This window comes from Hirundo rustica, chromosome 7 (assembly GCF_015227805.2).
Source record: "Hirundo rustica isolate bHirRus1 chromosome 7, bHirRus1.pri.v3, whole genome shotgun sequence".
In the NCBI taxonomy this organism is placed as follows: domain Eukaryota; kingdom Metazoa; phylum Chordata; class Aves; order Passeriformes; family Hirundinidae; genus Hirundo; species Hirundo rustica.
The window spans coordinates 31579409-31594746 of NC_053456.1; the positions used below are offsets into that span (position 1 = coordinate 31579409).

Sequence of the window (15338 nt, forward strand, 5' to 3'; positions counted from 1 at the left end):
AGAGGGATAAAAGAGGAAAGGCTGCATTAACAGATGCAGAATTTGGAATGATATGTCCCAAAATTCATAATCAGGCATCATGTGTGAAGATTTGTCACATTATTTCTTCGATCTGATGTTGTTGTTTTCACAGAATAAGCTGAGTTGAAAGGCACTCAAGTTACTTTTGTTCTTACACAGATGTTGGATCTGGAACAGATCTTCTAGACCAAATCTTGTACTGGCATATATTTGGCATAACTCTATATTATAAAACTGGAAGTTATTTAAAATGAGAACTGGCTTAGGGTCTACATCTTGGTACTCAGCCCATGAACACTTTTCTGTGTATGAATAACAGGTGATCCAAGACTCTCCAAGAGCTGGATCTGCTTGGAGGAAGAGGAGAAACAAAGGCTCATGATCTCTGTGTTCTCTAAATGGATAAGAGCAGATAAAAAGGTTTGGGGTACAGTGTGCTGCAGACCATCAGGCATTAAGCAAAGTGAAATCTTAAATTAATCCCTTTTGCTAACATAAATAAGCAGAACCCTGTATAATTCTAACTCCATCTCTGCAGTCTTGTAGTATATAGTTGTGTTCATCTTACTTACATTTCAAGTATTTATTACTGTAGATCACTATTTAGTGACTGTAGAAATGAGTCTGAAGAGATAGTGTAAGTGACACAAAAGTCCTTAAAAATAAAGGAAAATCTGAAATACTAAATTATCACCTTGAAGGATGTGAAGGCCAATATTGACGGAAATGAGCTCAAGGGCAGATATCTATGTAGAAATTCAGAAGAAATAATATGGTTGGTCAAAGTTTTTTATTTTCAATATTCAGCACAAATACAAGAATAAGTGAGCCAGCGTGAGTGAATTACCAGATCAGGATAACCTGTTAACACTTTGGAATCACTAAGCCACCAGACAGAACTGATTGATGTCAGTACAACAGAGAGCCCAGATGTAGGTTGGCCACTCTAAGGCCCTCCAAGTTTCAGATTCAAGATGATTACTTCTGAATCAAGCTTCCCAAAAATCAGCTGTATTTTTTGCTTCTTGTGCCCACACTCACAACTCCAGGGAATGAAAAAGTACTCCTTTCTAAGAGGAATTTGCCTATAGGCTTCGTTGTTTACTGGATACGAGTATAATCACAAATGGCATCACTAGCATGGAGTGCTTAATTTTCTAGGCAGCAAATATAAATTTTAGGCTACTTAAGCTTGCTACTGTTGGAAAATACCTGCTGATAAATGGTTCTGGTCACGATGGCAATTCTAACGTCTATTCTTTAGAGTGGACCTACAAAGAAATACACTTCATTTACAAAAAAGAAATCAACTCAGATGTGGATTTGACTTTTTGACTGAAACCAGAAGCAAAAACACTGTTGACGTGGTAGTAAGATTAAAAGATTCTAGGCCTGTATAAACTCATAATAATTTTTTTTCTTTTCTCTGACAGAAGAGTAGAGATCACATGTCAAAATATGATTGCTGATTTTGCCCTGAAGGGGACAGCTGAGTGAGATTAGTGAAATGGCCTGACGTGCGTGTCCGTCGTTTAGGTCATGGGTTTAAACGCTGAGGGCCAAGCCTCCAACTAATAGGAAAACTGGAGATCTGTTCAAAGAAATGCTATGTCACTCTGAAGTGCATGCCATGTCTTTCATTTTTTTTAAAGGGTAACAGCTGCGTTGTCCCGGAGGTGGAAGTAAAAATGTGTCATGACAGAATTTCTACCCAATAGATTTGCTTTGAAAATATAACATCAGCAGGCTTCCAGAGAAAACTAGGGTAGAATTAAGATACAAAAGGGCAGTAAAGCACAAAACAAGAATTATGAAGCAATGCAAATAAGTTGACTAGGGCAGAGTCCAGCAGCTGCTGGCCACCTTTCTCTCAGCTGTCGAAATATTGTCGGCCTTTCCCAGGCATTGGATGTTCTGCTCTGCCCTTGGACTCCTTTCCACTTTTATGATTAGACAGACATCTCCTACAAGGAGAAGGTGGTTTGTTTTCAATCTCTAAAAATTAATTTGAATTAAGATATCCAGTTTCTTGAGCTGATACAATAAAAGCCAGGCTCCTGCATTAAAAATGGCAATAACAACTTCTTTGCTGCAGGTCGTGCACAGAGAGAACCATGCTAAGTTTTCTTCTACACCCCCCTAGGATGCCTGGAGATACTTGGCCAAATGGTCTTTAAAAGCTTCACTCAGGCTCTGTGTGGCAGAGCAAAGGGAATTGGATAAGATGAGGGAAGTCTTCCTGTCCCCCTCAGTCAGCTCCAAAGCTATGAGCGCCACTAGCAGTTACAGGTTGTTAGCCTGGTAATTACTCCTCTTTCGAGGAGTAAGAGTGCATGATACAGGATCCTGGATCCAGTAGCAAGAAGAGTAATTTCCCTGTTCAATTCAGTATCAGCATAATTTGATGTCAGTACTTCCCATGTTGTCAAGTTTCCAATATAGCGGGCCTTCCTATACAAAAGAAATGATACTTCAGTTCTCCACAATGAGCTTTTGTGCTGCTTCCCAAATGAAGAGGAAAAGGAAGAGATGCTGCTGTATTCTTGTTTCTCAGTGCTCACTGTCACTGTTAAACACCCTGGTTACCACAGGTATGGCTTAGCATGCCTGCTTTTGCTAAATACTTTTATTTTTATTTCTCTTGCAGAATTGCCTCAGAAGATGACGTTAGCAAAAATTAAGAAAGGTAATTACATTTACATCATAATCTAAGATTCTTCTACCACAATAAGGGATTTATTATTTTCATTTGTAAGCTCAGAACAACACATAATTTGTCTCCTAACAAAAACAGCAATGTCAGATTAAAGTGAGTTCTTAGTCCAAATCTTCTTCTGTCCTCATCAAAGAATTTGAAGACTGTTGTGATCACTGAAGATGGTAGCTGCAATCTCTTTTCCACAAAATAAATACATCATGTTTCTTTTCTCTTTCTTCAGTCAAAAGAGGGACTCGCCAGAGATTCAAGCATGGTATAATTAGCCACGACGGGGAACCCTTATTGCGTATTTTGAGAACTAGCTAAATGCTTGGTATTAATGCCTTTTTATTTTTAGAAAAATAGGAAAAAATTGCTCTGCAACAAAACTTTTTAAGCCTTGTCTGTGGAGGAGCTACCAGAGGTTAGGGCAGATGCCGTAATTGCTAATCAAACAAGGGAACCATTTTCCCATTCTTGAAGGGACAAACTTTTAACAGAGCTTTAAATTCTTGATACCCCAGACTTTCAAAATAGCCACTGCTAAAGTATTGGGGTCCCTTACTGAAACACTGTTGGTCTGTCAAGAAAACTGATGTTCCTAATGAGGGTATTTCAGTTTGACACTCAGAGCAGAGCTTGTGAAGGCTCTACCCTTCCCTTTTGCACATTGGAGACTCACCTGTACCTATGGATGGGGCCACTGTGGGCAGCCACATCTACACAAGCACAGACCTGAGTACACTTTGTCACAAGTCCTCTTTTTCTGCTTACTCTCCTTCATCCCTCCTTCCACTCAGGACCTCCTGAATGGATGTGCATTGCATTCTGCAGTTGCAGAAACGCAAATATTTGCACATACATTTTGAAAGAGACTATAATCAAGTCACCTATCTTTACAGAATAGTAGTTGCAATATTTTCACGTGAGATAGTGGTTTTCTTTTCCTGTTTTATACTGTCTTTTCTATTCTTAATGTGTTTAAAGAAATATGATTATACTGTAGAAGGTTGATTTTCCACAGATGCTGCAGATTCTGGCACTACTTCCTTTAAGGGCTGACCCTAGCTCCCTGCTTTTAATGACAAACCAGAACACAGTCTGTAAAATTCAGCTCATGCCTATTATCAGTGTTATTGCACTTGTACTGCTGTTGCCACTAATGTAGTCTTGAATATCGAGTCCTTGGAGAAAGATGTGGCATTTAGAAGTTCAGTACTGGTTTGTATGGTTAGGATTATATTGCCTCCATGAACTCTCTCTTCAAAAGTGGCTGTAAAAGTTAGCTGTGAGCTCAACTAATTTGGACCTAATTTCCTTTGCAAGAACGTGCAAGAGCCATTTTAATATAAGAATATTCTAAATGAAGGACAACTGTTTTTAAGAATCAGTCGTAATTCTGTAGCCTACTTTGCATACCCTTGTTTTATCTGCCTTCCTTTTTCAGTTCTAATAATCTCTTTGTGTTATTTCACAGTATTGTGCAGTGTTGGAGGAGCAATTTTTTTTTTTTTCTGTATCTCCTTCTGTCTGTGAGCTCCTAGCAGATGGAACAGATACTTCAGGTGTAGTCTTGTTGCTCCCTGTCTATGCACCTGCCTCACCTCTGTTTTCAGCTGAAAGCAAAACACATGCTTTGCATATATTTCTCACATTTACTGCTCTCTGTGAGCTCAGCTTTCTAAATCTGTGCGATTCATTAGGTGCTGCCTTTGTGTAGTAAGAGAGGTGAAACACCTGAACTGTGGATTACACGTACTGGCAGAGAATGGAATTTGTAATGAAGAATCAAAATTAAGCTATTCAGGAATGCTAAAACCAGCTGATTTGGTTGCTTTATTTGAGAATATTTTAGTGATTTAATTTTGCATGTGATCGTTGAAAATTATTTTTTTTTTCTGTTCATGAAGTATTATAAAAATTGAAATGCAATATACTGCTAATTAATTCTTAGAAAAACAATTATAATATTTTATATAAATTCAACACATGCATGGGTTGCTTTTAATAATAATCTTGTTCTAGCAATGAATTTGAATATATACCTACCTAAAATAGGTGTAATAGGATTAACTTCTTTGCAAGTTTATAATCTACTTCTAAAATGTTAGAAACTTTGAAGTAATTGTTCTATATCCATTTTTTAAAATAACTGCCTGCTGAACACCATTTCAGTCTAAATATTTTGTGAATTTTCACAACTAAGCAAGGCCTTTATGTTACACCTGATAGGATTTTCCTGTATGATAGTTAAATAGACTTTTCTTGGCAAGTTAGCTCAGACAAGAATCATATTTCAAAATATCTGTTAGCAAGAATCTGAGAATTCCTCCACATATATTTGGTTGTTTTTACCATGATTTTAAGCACACTATTTTAAGAAAAAACTGAATATGGTGAGGAGTTGACTTTTGGGGATTGTCATATGGCTCTGTGTTTTTCTTCCCTGCCAGAGGATGTGATATCATTCTGTGATATTCATTCAAATTATGCAATATTCATTTGTTAACTTTTCCTTGGTTGATATTGTAGTTACTGATTGCGAAGCCTCAGAACTGGGACTGAAATATTGTAGAACAGCTGCTCTGTCTCCCTGATTCCAGTATCCCTGTATAGGGATAAACTGCCCTAGACAAACTGCACTGCTAGATTTTTTTCCTGTTCTATTTTAAAACTCCTTCCTTTTTTCTTCTACTTGAACATTGCTTGGTGTACAATGCATATTAACATTGACTGAAATGTAAATAAAAAGGATGTGTGCTTAGGTGCAAGTGATCCAGCTGATGAGGTTCAGGTCTTCTTTTAAATCAGAATAAAAACTAATCTTAAACATAGAGCATCAATGTTTTGGAACTTAAAAGGACTCATTAGTTGGCATTTTTCAGGATGTAAATTAGTGGCTACTTGAACAGAACAATAAATACCCCTATTGTAATACCCCTACTGTATTGTTAAATATAGAACCAAATATAGAAGAAAAGCAGCACAATAAAGCAGCAGTTATTTGATAGTTGGCCTTTAGCCCAAAGTCTCAGGTTTACTTTGTAAACTTCTGCCGGTTCTGTTGCTGCCTTGGGATGCCTTTTAGTTTGTTTTTGTTTTTCTTTTTCTTCACCCACCCTGTTCACCATTTAGCATTGTTTCCAGGAAAGCCTGACTTCTGCTTCCACGCCCAAGAGCCGGGAGTCTGCCGAGGTTATTTTACCAGGTACTTCTACAACAAAGACACGAAACTGTGCGAAGCGTTCAAGTACGGCGGGTGCCTAGGAAACCAGAACAACTTCAGGAGTTTGGAGGAGTGCCAGACTACCTGCCAAGACAACTGTAAGTTGGTGGTTTTAATCACTCTTCGTTTTACCCTTGTGTATAAAAATGGTGTGTTTTGAAGATGGTTTGCATGGAAAAAAAGGAAATTTAGGGCGCCCTGAGGTGGCAATAATTTATTTATGCAATTTACAATAATTATACATAACTTTAATTAAAAATACCAAAATGTAAAGTATGAAGTCGTCGGGTTTAATTCCCCGGCATTCAGGTGGTTTTAGAGTCCTGGCCCTCTGCAGAGCTCTGTGCCAAACAGAAGGAAGAAACGGAGTCTTCAGGTTTAGATTTTTCAAGGTTGCATATTTCGTTTATTGTTTCTTATCTTACAATTCTCTCAGTCCAACAAGATGTTTGCCGTGGCTTGGACTTCTGAAGACTCCTCCCGAGCTGGGCTGTCCTTATCTTTTATATTAATTGCTACGTATTTCTTATTTATTATTTCTTACCAATGTCTATCACTATTGCTAAAAAGGTCATCTTTACTCTGACCCAATCCTCACTAACTACTTTGTGCCACGTCACTGCAGAAATGAAGTGAGGGAAGGAGAAATGAAGAAGGAGTCAACACCTCAAATTATCCATCTTGTCCCCATTCACTTCAATGCTATAAACCTAAATATACTGTTTTTTCCACCCTGTGATATACTAAACTACTATTTTTCACACTCTTGTGGCCTGCAATGCTTCCTGCAGTGCAAGAAGCCTCTCCCATGGACTGAGATCAAAGCCAGTGTCTCTCTGAGCTCTGGGCTGGGGTCCCAGACCCCCCTGCCCAGGTCTCTGACCCTCCAGGGCAACCAAAGGAATGCCCTGGACTCCAACATGAAGTAAAAAATTGGTAGATACTACTTAAGAAATATTACAGAGCTCTTATGTTTTTACTTTTCTCACAACAGCAAACCTAAAATCTGCCATCTGTTTGGCTTTATAATGCCATAAAACACTAGTGTATGTTTTTAACCCATAGGTCTGCATACATTCCTTTCAAACCAAGTCTGGTACTGACAAGAGGTGCCCATTTAGGAATTTTTAACTCACTGTGTATTGCTAGCTCCTCACCAAAGGTTCGCAGAACACCTGTGTGTCCCCTGGGAATGATGTGGCTGTGCAGCTTAGGCTACAAAAGCCATTCAGACTGACCACAGGCCAGTCATTTGCTTCCTTGGCCTGCTCATTCCAAGGAATTGTTCTACATCAGGATACAGTAACCTTCAGAATTCCTCTCCCTTCACCAAGTGCTTCATTTTATTCACAAGGCAAATACATTTTCCCATCGGGAGCCTCCAGACCTTTTTATCTTGCTTGTCTCTAGTGGGCCTTTTTCCAGCACTGTTTCATAAGCTGTCATTTTGGTGAGGGGAACTTGAGCTTATTCACACTTAAAGTAGAAAAGACCCACTGTGCTACTTTTTAAAGATTTTTTTTTTTTTTTAAACTGTAAATATACAGCCATGTGCATTTTCCCTACCTTTGCTGAAGCATTTCTTCCTGGGCTGTGATTCCACTTTTACCTTCTGGACTAAAAGCTGCAGAATATTCTTTTTCATGACTTTACTCTTAACACCTTCATGTATATTTGCATGAACACCCAAGAAGAAAGGATTAAGCGGCTGCTGCCACAGTCTAAATAGATCTAAGTTTTTGTTTTTGAGATATTGAATCATCAATATAATTTTTTATTTGTTGTTTGTTTGGGTTTTTTTCTTTAATAGTTTTCATTTTCCTTGTTGCTCTTTTTTTTTTTTTTTTTTTTAATTTAGCAAATTTATTGCCAACTGTTAGAGCAGAAGAGCATCCCAACATTGTGAACAGCAGTAGTTTCCCAGCAGAAGAGCATCCCAACACTCTGAACAGCAGTTCCCCAGCAGAAGAGCATCCCAACACTCTGAACAGCAGTTCCCCAGCAGGAGAGCATCCCAACACTGTGAACAGCAGCTCCCCAGCAGAGGAACCCAGCCAGTCTCCTGGGATTTTTGGTAAGAATTTGATTTTGGTGTTTATAGTCAACGCTTTGATGCTCCTTGGTTTGTCGACTGATTTTTCCCCTTTTTTTTTTTTTTTTTTGAAGAGGTGTCTGTCACTGGAAATACCTGAGCACAGGGAAGTCGTTAACATTAAAAGTAGCTTCAGAGCCACTTTCTTTCCAGCAATACATATTTTGAAAAAGGCTTACAATTGCAAAGGTTAGAATGTCTGCTAGTAATACAAAAATAACCTTACCAAGCTGTGTATGATCTAAATTTTACATCAGTAAAATTAAGGAAGAAAAGGGAGCCCATTGCGAAGTTGTTTCAGCAACCTGGGAGACGTTGCTTGGTAACTGGCATCAGCAGTGGATTTGAGCAGGGCCAACAGGCACCAATCACAGCTGAGTTTCAGAGCTTGGATGTGTCTACACATCCCACCGCTGACTGTTTCATACCAACTCTCTCTGGTTTTTTTCTTTTAGTCAATTTGTTGCCAGCTGCTCCAAATGAGAAGACCAACACTCTGAACAGTAGTTCCCCAAGGGAGGAACCCAACCAGTTCCCCTTTTTTTTTGGTAAGAATTAGCTTTCGCAGTTCTTAGCTCTCAGATTATTTATATGCATTTCCATTTGAACCCATTTTCTGACATGCCACAAACTAAAGAAATATTAACAAACTAAAGAATGGGCTTTTATCCTTGCTAAAGGATTTGATAAGCAGAGAAAGGCAAAGCAAAAGAATATGTCACAACTTACAGATCTTTCATTAATATCAGGATGTGGAAGACTCACCGCTCTCTTTAAAAAGTGTGCACTTCCTAAAAGCCTGATTAACACAAAGAGCAAAAGCAGTGACACATAATGCTTTCAGTCAAAATTAACATTTTTGTGAGGACCTAATAGGCAAGTGATTTAAATTCCTTTTACCCTCTAAAAAAGAACAACATTTGGGTTTTAGAATATAGCATAATATAATATATCTAATACCATACTGTTTCTATTTTCCCTGTGATCATATTAAACTCAGTTGTGGGTTGAGTATAATCCCAGTGAGTATGAATTCATTTAAAATGTTGCTCCAAGGTATTTTTGCTATATGAATTATAACGCAGATGGGACTGTGGACTTTTACTGAGAAGGTGATAGGTTTGGACAGTATCAGCAGCTGGACACTGTCCACTGTAGATACCTGGTGCTTGCTCACACTGTACGGGGTGACTAAATTTGAGGCATGTCATTTTTATGATCCACAGTTGTGCAAGAGGAAGAAACAAACAGTTGGAAAGAGCCTGGGAATTCTCACCAAGTATTTATGTTGTTTTTTTCATTTGCACTTGCTTTTACATTTGAGGACTGAGTGGTGACGTAAAGACTTGTTAAGGTTTTTGCATTTTATATGTTCTGTAAGATAACAGGTGTGTAGGTGGCATTCCTGTGCTCTTTGCTTAGAATGGAGTGTCTAATAAAGCATGAATGTGTGTCTATTTTTTGCCTGCACTGTAATCCACACACACTGCTGGTTTGATGTAGGTTTCTGTACAGTTGTGTTGTTTACCACATGCAAATCATCAATACACTCTGTATTTAAATTAATGAATGTAAAAGAGTAAAGCTTTTGGCAGCCTATTTTACTGAAAACTATTTGAATTTCATCAGGTCTGTTTATAAGTCTTAGGGGCATTAAGGGCATGCACATTCCCTGAAGGCTTTTAGTCACAGTATGAATGCCTGAATCCTGAGAGCAGCTAACAGATACCAGGAAAAGTAATTCACTGTTTTCTCAGAGGAGATGGGAGGGGTTTTGATTGTGTCAGCAATAGGGAATTTACCTGCACAGCAGACTTTGAGAGAGAGAGGTGAGAGTAAGAGAAAGAGAATTGAAGACTGATGGAACAAAGAGTCAGAGTAGCAGAATGGGTTGGACAAGAAGCACAGCTGTGGAAGGACCAGTGAATTTCAGTGGAAAGTCTGAAGAACCTAGGAGGTTCTTCCTTATTGTATAACCTTTGTCTTGCAGTTGTCTGCCTCGTGCAGCCTCCTGCTCCTCTTCTGATTATCAGCTTGTACCCTTCAGGCTGCTGGAATGGGCTAAAATCATGTGGGACCCCGCTAGCGAGGAAGGCAAGGGTGTGGCCAAAGCTGAGAGCTGATTTCTCCACAGAGACATGGAGAATGTTATCTCCTGTTTCTAGAGGAACAGCCATACAGTGAAGCTCCAAGGTAGAGATATGTCACACAAATGGGCAGGGTAACTGTCTGTTGCCTCCTCTGTGGGACATGAATTTGAGTTCACATGTGAGGTGAGGATCAGGGTGAACAGTTTGGGATGGAGGGGCTGAAGTCCATCTCCTGAAGCACAGGCAATGTGGCTGATCTGCCATTGTAATATCTATTTTGTATGTATATTGGCCTGGCCATGTATCTTTTTCAAAGTCTATTTTAAAAATTGAATATAATTTAGTTAATTTACATTAAAACATGAAAAAAAAATTACAAGGAGTTGTCTCTTATGGAATACTTCACCTCACAACTGACATGCTATTTCATCTTGATTTTAAGGAAAAGTAGTTTTGATATGTTTAACTCTATAACAATATAAGATCATTGGATTTACAACATAGTTCTTGATCTTCAGAAGAATTAAACTGTTCTATGACCAAATAAAACAAACCATGGATACAGATATGAAGATTCTAGCACTCTCAGCAATGAACTTTCTTCAGAGATTGAAGATTGTTCTGGTCTCACTCTGATGAACATCTATACTAACTTTTATTCTGTGCAAACTAAGAAAAAGCGAGGCTAAGAATCAAAGCTTTCATTTTATGTGATCTATGGTAGAAAATTGTGAGTGCTATACCTATGTTTGATTTGTGAGGTTTAAGTGGGAGACAGGATCAAAAGTCAATTTTCAACTCAGCGAATTCGCAATAGCGCACGAATGCAGGTCCTGTCAGTGCAGAGTCGGGGTCATCTTTTGCTGATATAAATTGGCACACTTCTATCTGCTTTAATGGATCTACACCAATCTATACCTATGGAGCACTGTCAAGTGCAGATGACTCGTTATTTTTGTAATAGCCTTTCCACTTGAAGATTCTTTTATTTTTGCTTTGCTGCAACCAGAAATGAGGAGCTGAAGTCTGCACATATAAAAAAATCTGGCAATAAACCTCTGAAGTTTCATGAATGTCACATGCTCGTGTAGAGTGAGAAATAGAGCTCACTGCATTCCCTTTCCTCCCAAGATAATTTCAAACTTGTTTTGTAGTGTGATTAATTATCAGTCTATTGTCGCACAACCTCTGCAAAGCCTGAGGGATAAGGATTGTTGTTGCAATGCAGAGTTGGGGTTATCTCTGATAAATGCACGTCTGTATCTGGATGTGCATTTTTCAGAGATTCTCAAGTTATGATCATGTCATCTGTTAATACCTCAGGAGGGATGGTGTTCAAGAAAGGGCTGTATGATAGGAATTGAATCTTGAACCATACAATGTGTACCTCTTCTTTTTTTATATGGTTTTGCGGCTTCTGGGACTTTTGCTTCTTTCATTTCCTTTTTTTCTTCATAGAAAAAGCAAGAGAAAAAGCTTTCCAACAACTCTCAGAAAAACGGGGTTGTAAAACGGAAACATTTGGGAGAGAAACTCAACAGGCATAATAGCTCAACTTTCTGTTCCATCACATCCATAAATGCAGCGTTAGGAACTGGAGCTGAACAGAGACAACTCACCTGCTGTAATGTTCTAGTGACACTCTTTACACACTGCCTCACAGGCTTTCAGATTGTCCTGCCAAGAGACACACAGGGCATGACACACGGAATGTTTTATGCTTACCTGAAACCAAGTCTTTTAGTGATCAGTACATTCAAAGAAATTTGGGTTTTTTATGACCTTCAGCAGAGAGGAAATTATAAGTTATTTAGTTTTTATTTTAAAATACTCCTTTGTTGGAAAAAAAATGGCCCTAAGTGGCAAAATTAAGAGGTTTTCTCCATGGGCTTGTTGCTTCTGTGAGTGAAGAACATGCAGATATTTTGAAGATAAACAAGGAACAGTGTTTTGTATTTGGGGTACTTGTCTAACAATGATATAGGCAGGGAATAATATAATTTCTGGGAAGAATACAAGAGTGATTCTGGATAGCAGCTGGCTTGCTCTCTGGTGCACCGTACGTACACAGGCAGTCCTCGTTTACCTCATCGCTGGCTCCATGGTTCCCCCAAATCTTGCAGTCATTGTGAGAACTGCTTCATGAGGGCACTGTGGACTCACTGGAGAATTCTACATGACAGATAAGTAATTTGCATTACAATGTTCGAATTCCCTGGTATTATTCACCAGCCTGTGCTGTTTGGCCCTTTCCTCACTGGCAAGCCTTTCTGCTCTGTTCTTTGTAGGTGCAGAAATTAGCAGGTTAAAACAGGTAAGCTGTGCTGAACATACGCTTTGAAAACTAACATCCCCTCCAGCTAGAGAGAGATGAAATTAGTTCCAGGCTCTCAGAGCACTACCAAAAGTATTGCCCTAGTTAATTTAACTGCCATCTTCATTATTAAAAAACAGTAGGTTAAATATAGATTTTATCACATTGTGGACTTCTACTCTGGACCCAGTGTGAAACTTAGTCTTGCATTAATGCCACAATTATGAAAAGAAGTGAAGAGGTTTTCATTTTATAGCTTGAAATTAACTTAGTCTATCTCAAAAAAAGCAACTCATTACTCAGTTTTTGAATTTCAGGATTCTTTTTTTAACAGTATGATGTTGCTAACACACCATTCTATTTCTTTCCCAGCATTTTTTTCATATCTTTTCACCACACCAGTTCAGCTATAATACATTTCAGATGAACCTTTTATTTTAGCAACTGTACCATGTGTAAGACACCTAAGATGTGCTTTTTGGATATTTTATTAGCCTCCTGAATAGCCCAGGTTAATGCATAACTTCTTGCTTTCAGCAACCCATCTGCTTCCCACTTTTGTGACCACTTCAGCTTTGCTGTAACCCAAACAATTTCCTCAAATTTTCACTCTGTTTTTCCACTGAACCCCTGCTCTGTGGCTTTGTTATCTTCAAGAGTTCCATCTGACTGGCTTCACGTTTGCATTTATGCACCCAGCTCCCTCAGTTCTGCTGCTTCCTGGGGAAAAGTGGGGCTCTCTTGGGTCCCACATAACTGCTGACACAATGGCTCCCACTCAGCTCCTTGCAGCCTGTGCAGCAATTTTATCAATTCCCATTTTATATATTAGTCACTCTGGGGTGATGGATGACGGAGTTTTTCCAGGTTTGGGAATTCTGGCATGGATTTGCTTCTTGAACTCGCTCCAGTGCCCAGGTCCTTTGGCCACCTCAGGTTCATCCTCCAGTGTTTCAGTTCTCACTTGCAGCGACTCTGAAGGAACAAACCACCAGCCTCTCCTTGGGATGGTAAAACCCTGCCAGCAGCACTAACACACCAGCATCTCCATCAATTTGTGCACTCATTCTTCACATTCAGGACTTTTTATTCTGCAAGTTACAAGCTATTGTTTTATACCTGCTCAACGGTTGCTGACAGAACCTACCATTTACATCAATTTTTCTTTAGTTATTCAACAAACTCAGCACTGAGGTATTGAATCTTATAATGGAAATGCTGGGTACTTTTACCTTCTCCTTGATTTCAGAATGCCTAGCAGCAATTTGTTCCATTAATTATTAGAAGTATTTACTGTATTTTTAAAGCTGTCCACGTTTAATTTAGTTTACCTTTTCTACAAATGCTTCACTTGAAACTCATCAAAATGAATTTGTGCGCTCTCTCCTATGGCACAAATGGCAATTTTATCACTAACAACACAGGTAAAGGTTTAGTTTTCAGATAAGCTTTTCCTGGAAATCCAAAGACAGAATGACATTTTACTGTGGGATTATTTTGATTTTTGGGCTTTTTTTTTTTTCCTCGTTGTTTGCTTGTTTTTTGCAATCATAAAAAGATGCTTATGTCAAGTACCTTGGATTTTCAGGAGAGCGGGATTAAATTTGCCAGCCAAAATTTCAAATAATATCGACATAAAACTGAAATGTTGCAGTTTTTCTTGGTGTTTCCAGAACCACCTCCCGTCCCTTCTTTGTGCATGACCCCCATGGACAAAGGACTGTGCAGAGCCAAAGAATTAAGATTTTTCTACAACTACTCGACTGGGAGGTGTCGCCCATTTAGCTACAGCGGCTGTGGTGGGAATGAGAATAATTTCATCTCCAGAAAGTCGTGCTTGAGGATCTGCAAGAAAGGTATGGGAAGCGATTCTGCCCCCGGCTATCGTTAAGAGGTAAATATTGTGCGGGTCAAAGCATTCTCTTGCCGCTTTTGGTAGTAAGGATTGGCCTGATCAAATGAAATAGCTGCAAGCCTCAGAATAGTGAAAATGGAAATCAGGAGAGAGTCAGAGCTAGAGAGAGAAGGAGGGACAGTAAGTGCAGTGTAAAAGAACAGCAGTAAGACAACTTGGCATTGGCCAGGCATACCAAGACTTTTAGGTAAGACAATGCTCTTTTCCTTTTTTTTTAAAAATATTTATTGAAACAAGCTTTGTCTCTGATTTTTGGTAATCTTGGATGTCTTCTAATCTTACTTTGTTAATTTCACCTTTAGGATTCAATAAGAAAAAAGGTGAAAGAAGATTAATAAAAATCAAGAAAAAAAGAAAGAAACAGCCAGTAAAGGCTCTGGGCATGGAAATCCTCCCTGAAAGAATGCAACTTTGATTTTTATGGAAATATGAAGTAAGCTGCTCTTCACCTGTGAATGAAAACCTTCAGCGTACACCATTAAAACATATTTACTGTACTGATTATTTTGATTATATATTGCTAAGCTGCTTATATTTTTATTATGTATTCCTCAATCATGTTAATAAACATTACCTTTTACTTTGATAAAGGCTTTTAAATTGCAGTTTGGTTGTATATAATTGTCAGAGCTGCAGCAGGAAAACAGGTGTGAGTGAATGGTTAAAATGCAGAGAGGATTCAAATTGAATTTCTTACCCCATTATTCTTTTTTAATTCTATTTTTGTACTAAAGAAAGCATAGCACTTGTGAAAGAATAATCACTAGTCAAGCATGATTGTTTCAACTATTGCTTAAAAGATAGGTGTATTGCTATAAAAAGGAAATAGACACTGGATTTGTTTTAATTAGATTTATTTTAGGTTATGCAGGCCTAGACTTAACTCCATTGAAGTGCATATAATTACAGTACTGTAAAATGAATATGAGATCAGAATTAACCCACCAAAATCCATAAAGAGAGTGTTAAAACTGTAAAGGTG

The 15338-nt window shown here is 38.5% G+C and overlaps 1 protein-coding gene across 9 annotated transcripts in view; it reads left to right on the plus strand.

Annotated features, from left to right (window-relative positions):
* Window positions 1-14903, plus strand: part of TFPI (tissue factor pathway inhibitor) — a 65394-nt gene extending 50491 nt beyond the window's left edge. For 3 of the 9 annotated variants that reach the window (XM_040070235.2, XM_040070236.2, XM_040070233.2), the window contains 6 exons: window positions 2669-2707; window positions 5855-6043; window positions 7804-8019; window positions 8493-8585; window positions 14115-14297; window positions 14659-14903. In XM_040070235.2, the coding sequence (XP_039926169.1) occupies window positions 2669-2707; window positions 5855-6043; window positions 7804-8019; window positions 8493-8585; window positions 14115-14297; window positions 14659-14771 (833 nt within the window). In that variant the 3' untranslated portion in view covers window positions 14772-14903. Of the gene's footprint in view, window positions 1-2668; window positions 2708-5854; window positions 6044-7803; window positions 8020-8492; window positions 8586-9263; window positions 10506-14114; window positions 14336-14658 lie in introns of those variants that run through there. The other 6 variants (XM_058421348.1, XM_058421347.1, XM_058421349.1 and 3 more) reach the window with 6 other exon arrangements.
* Window positions 14904-15338: the final 435 nt, after the last annotated feature.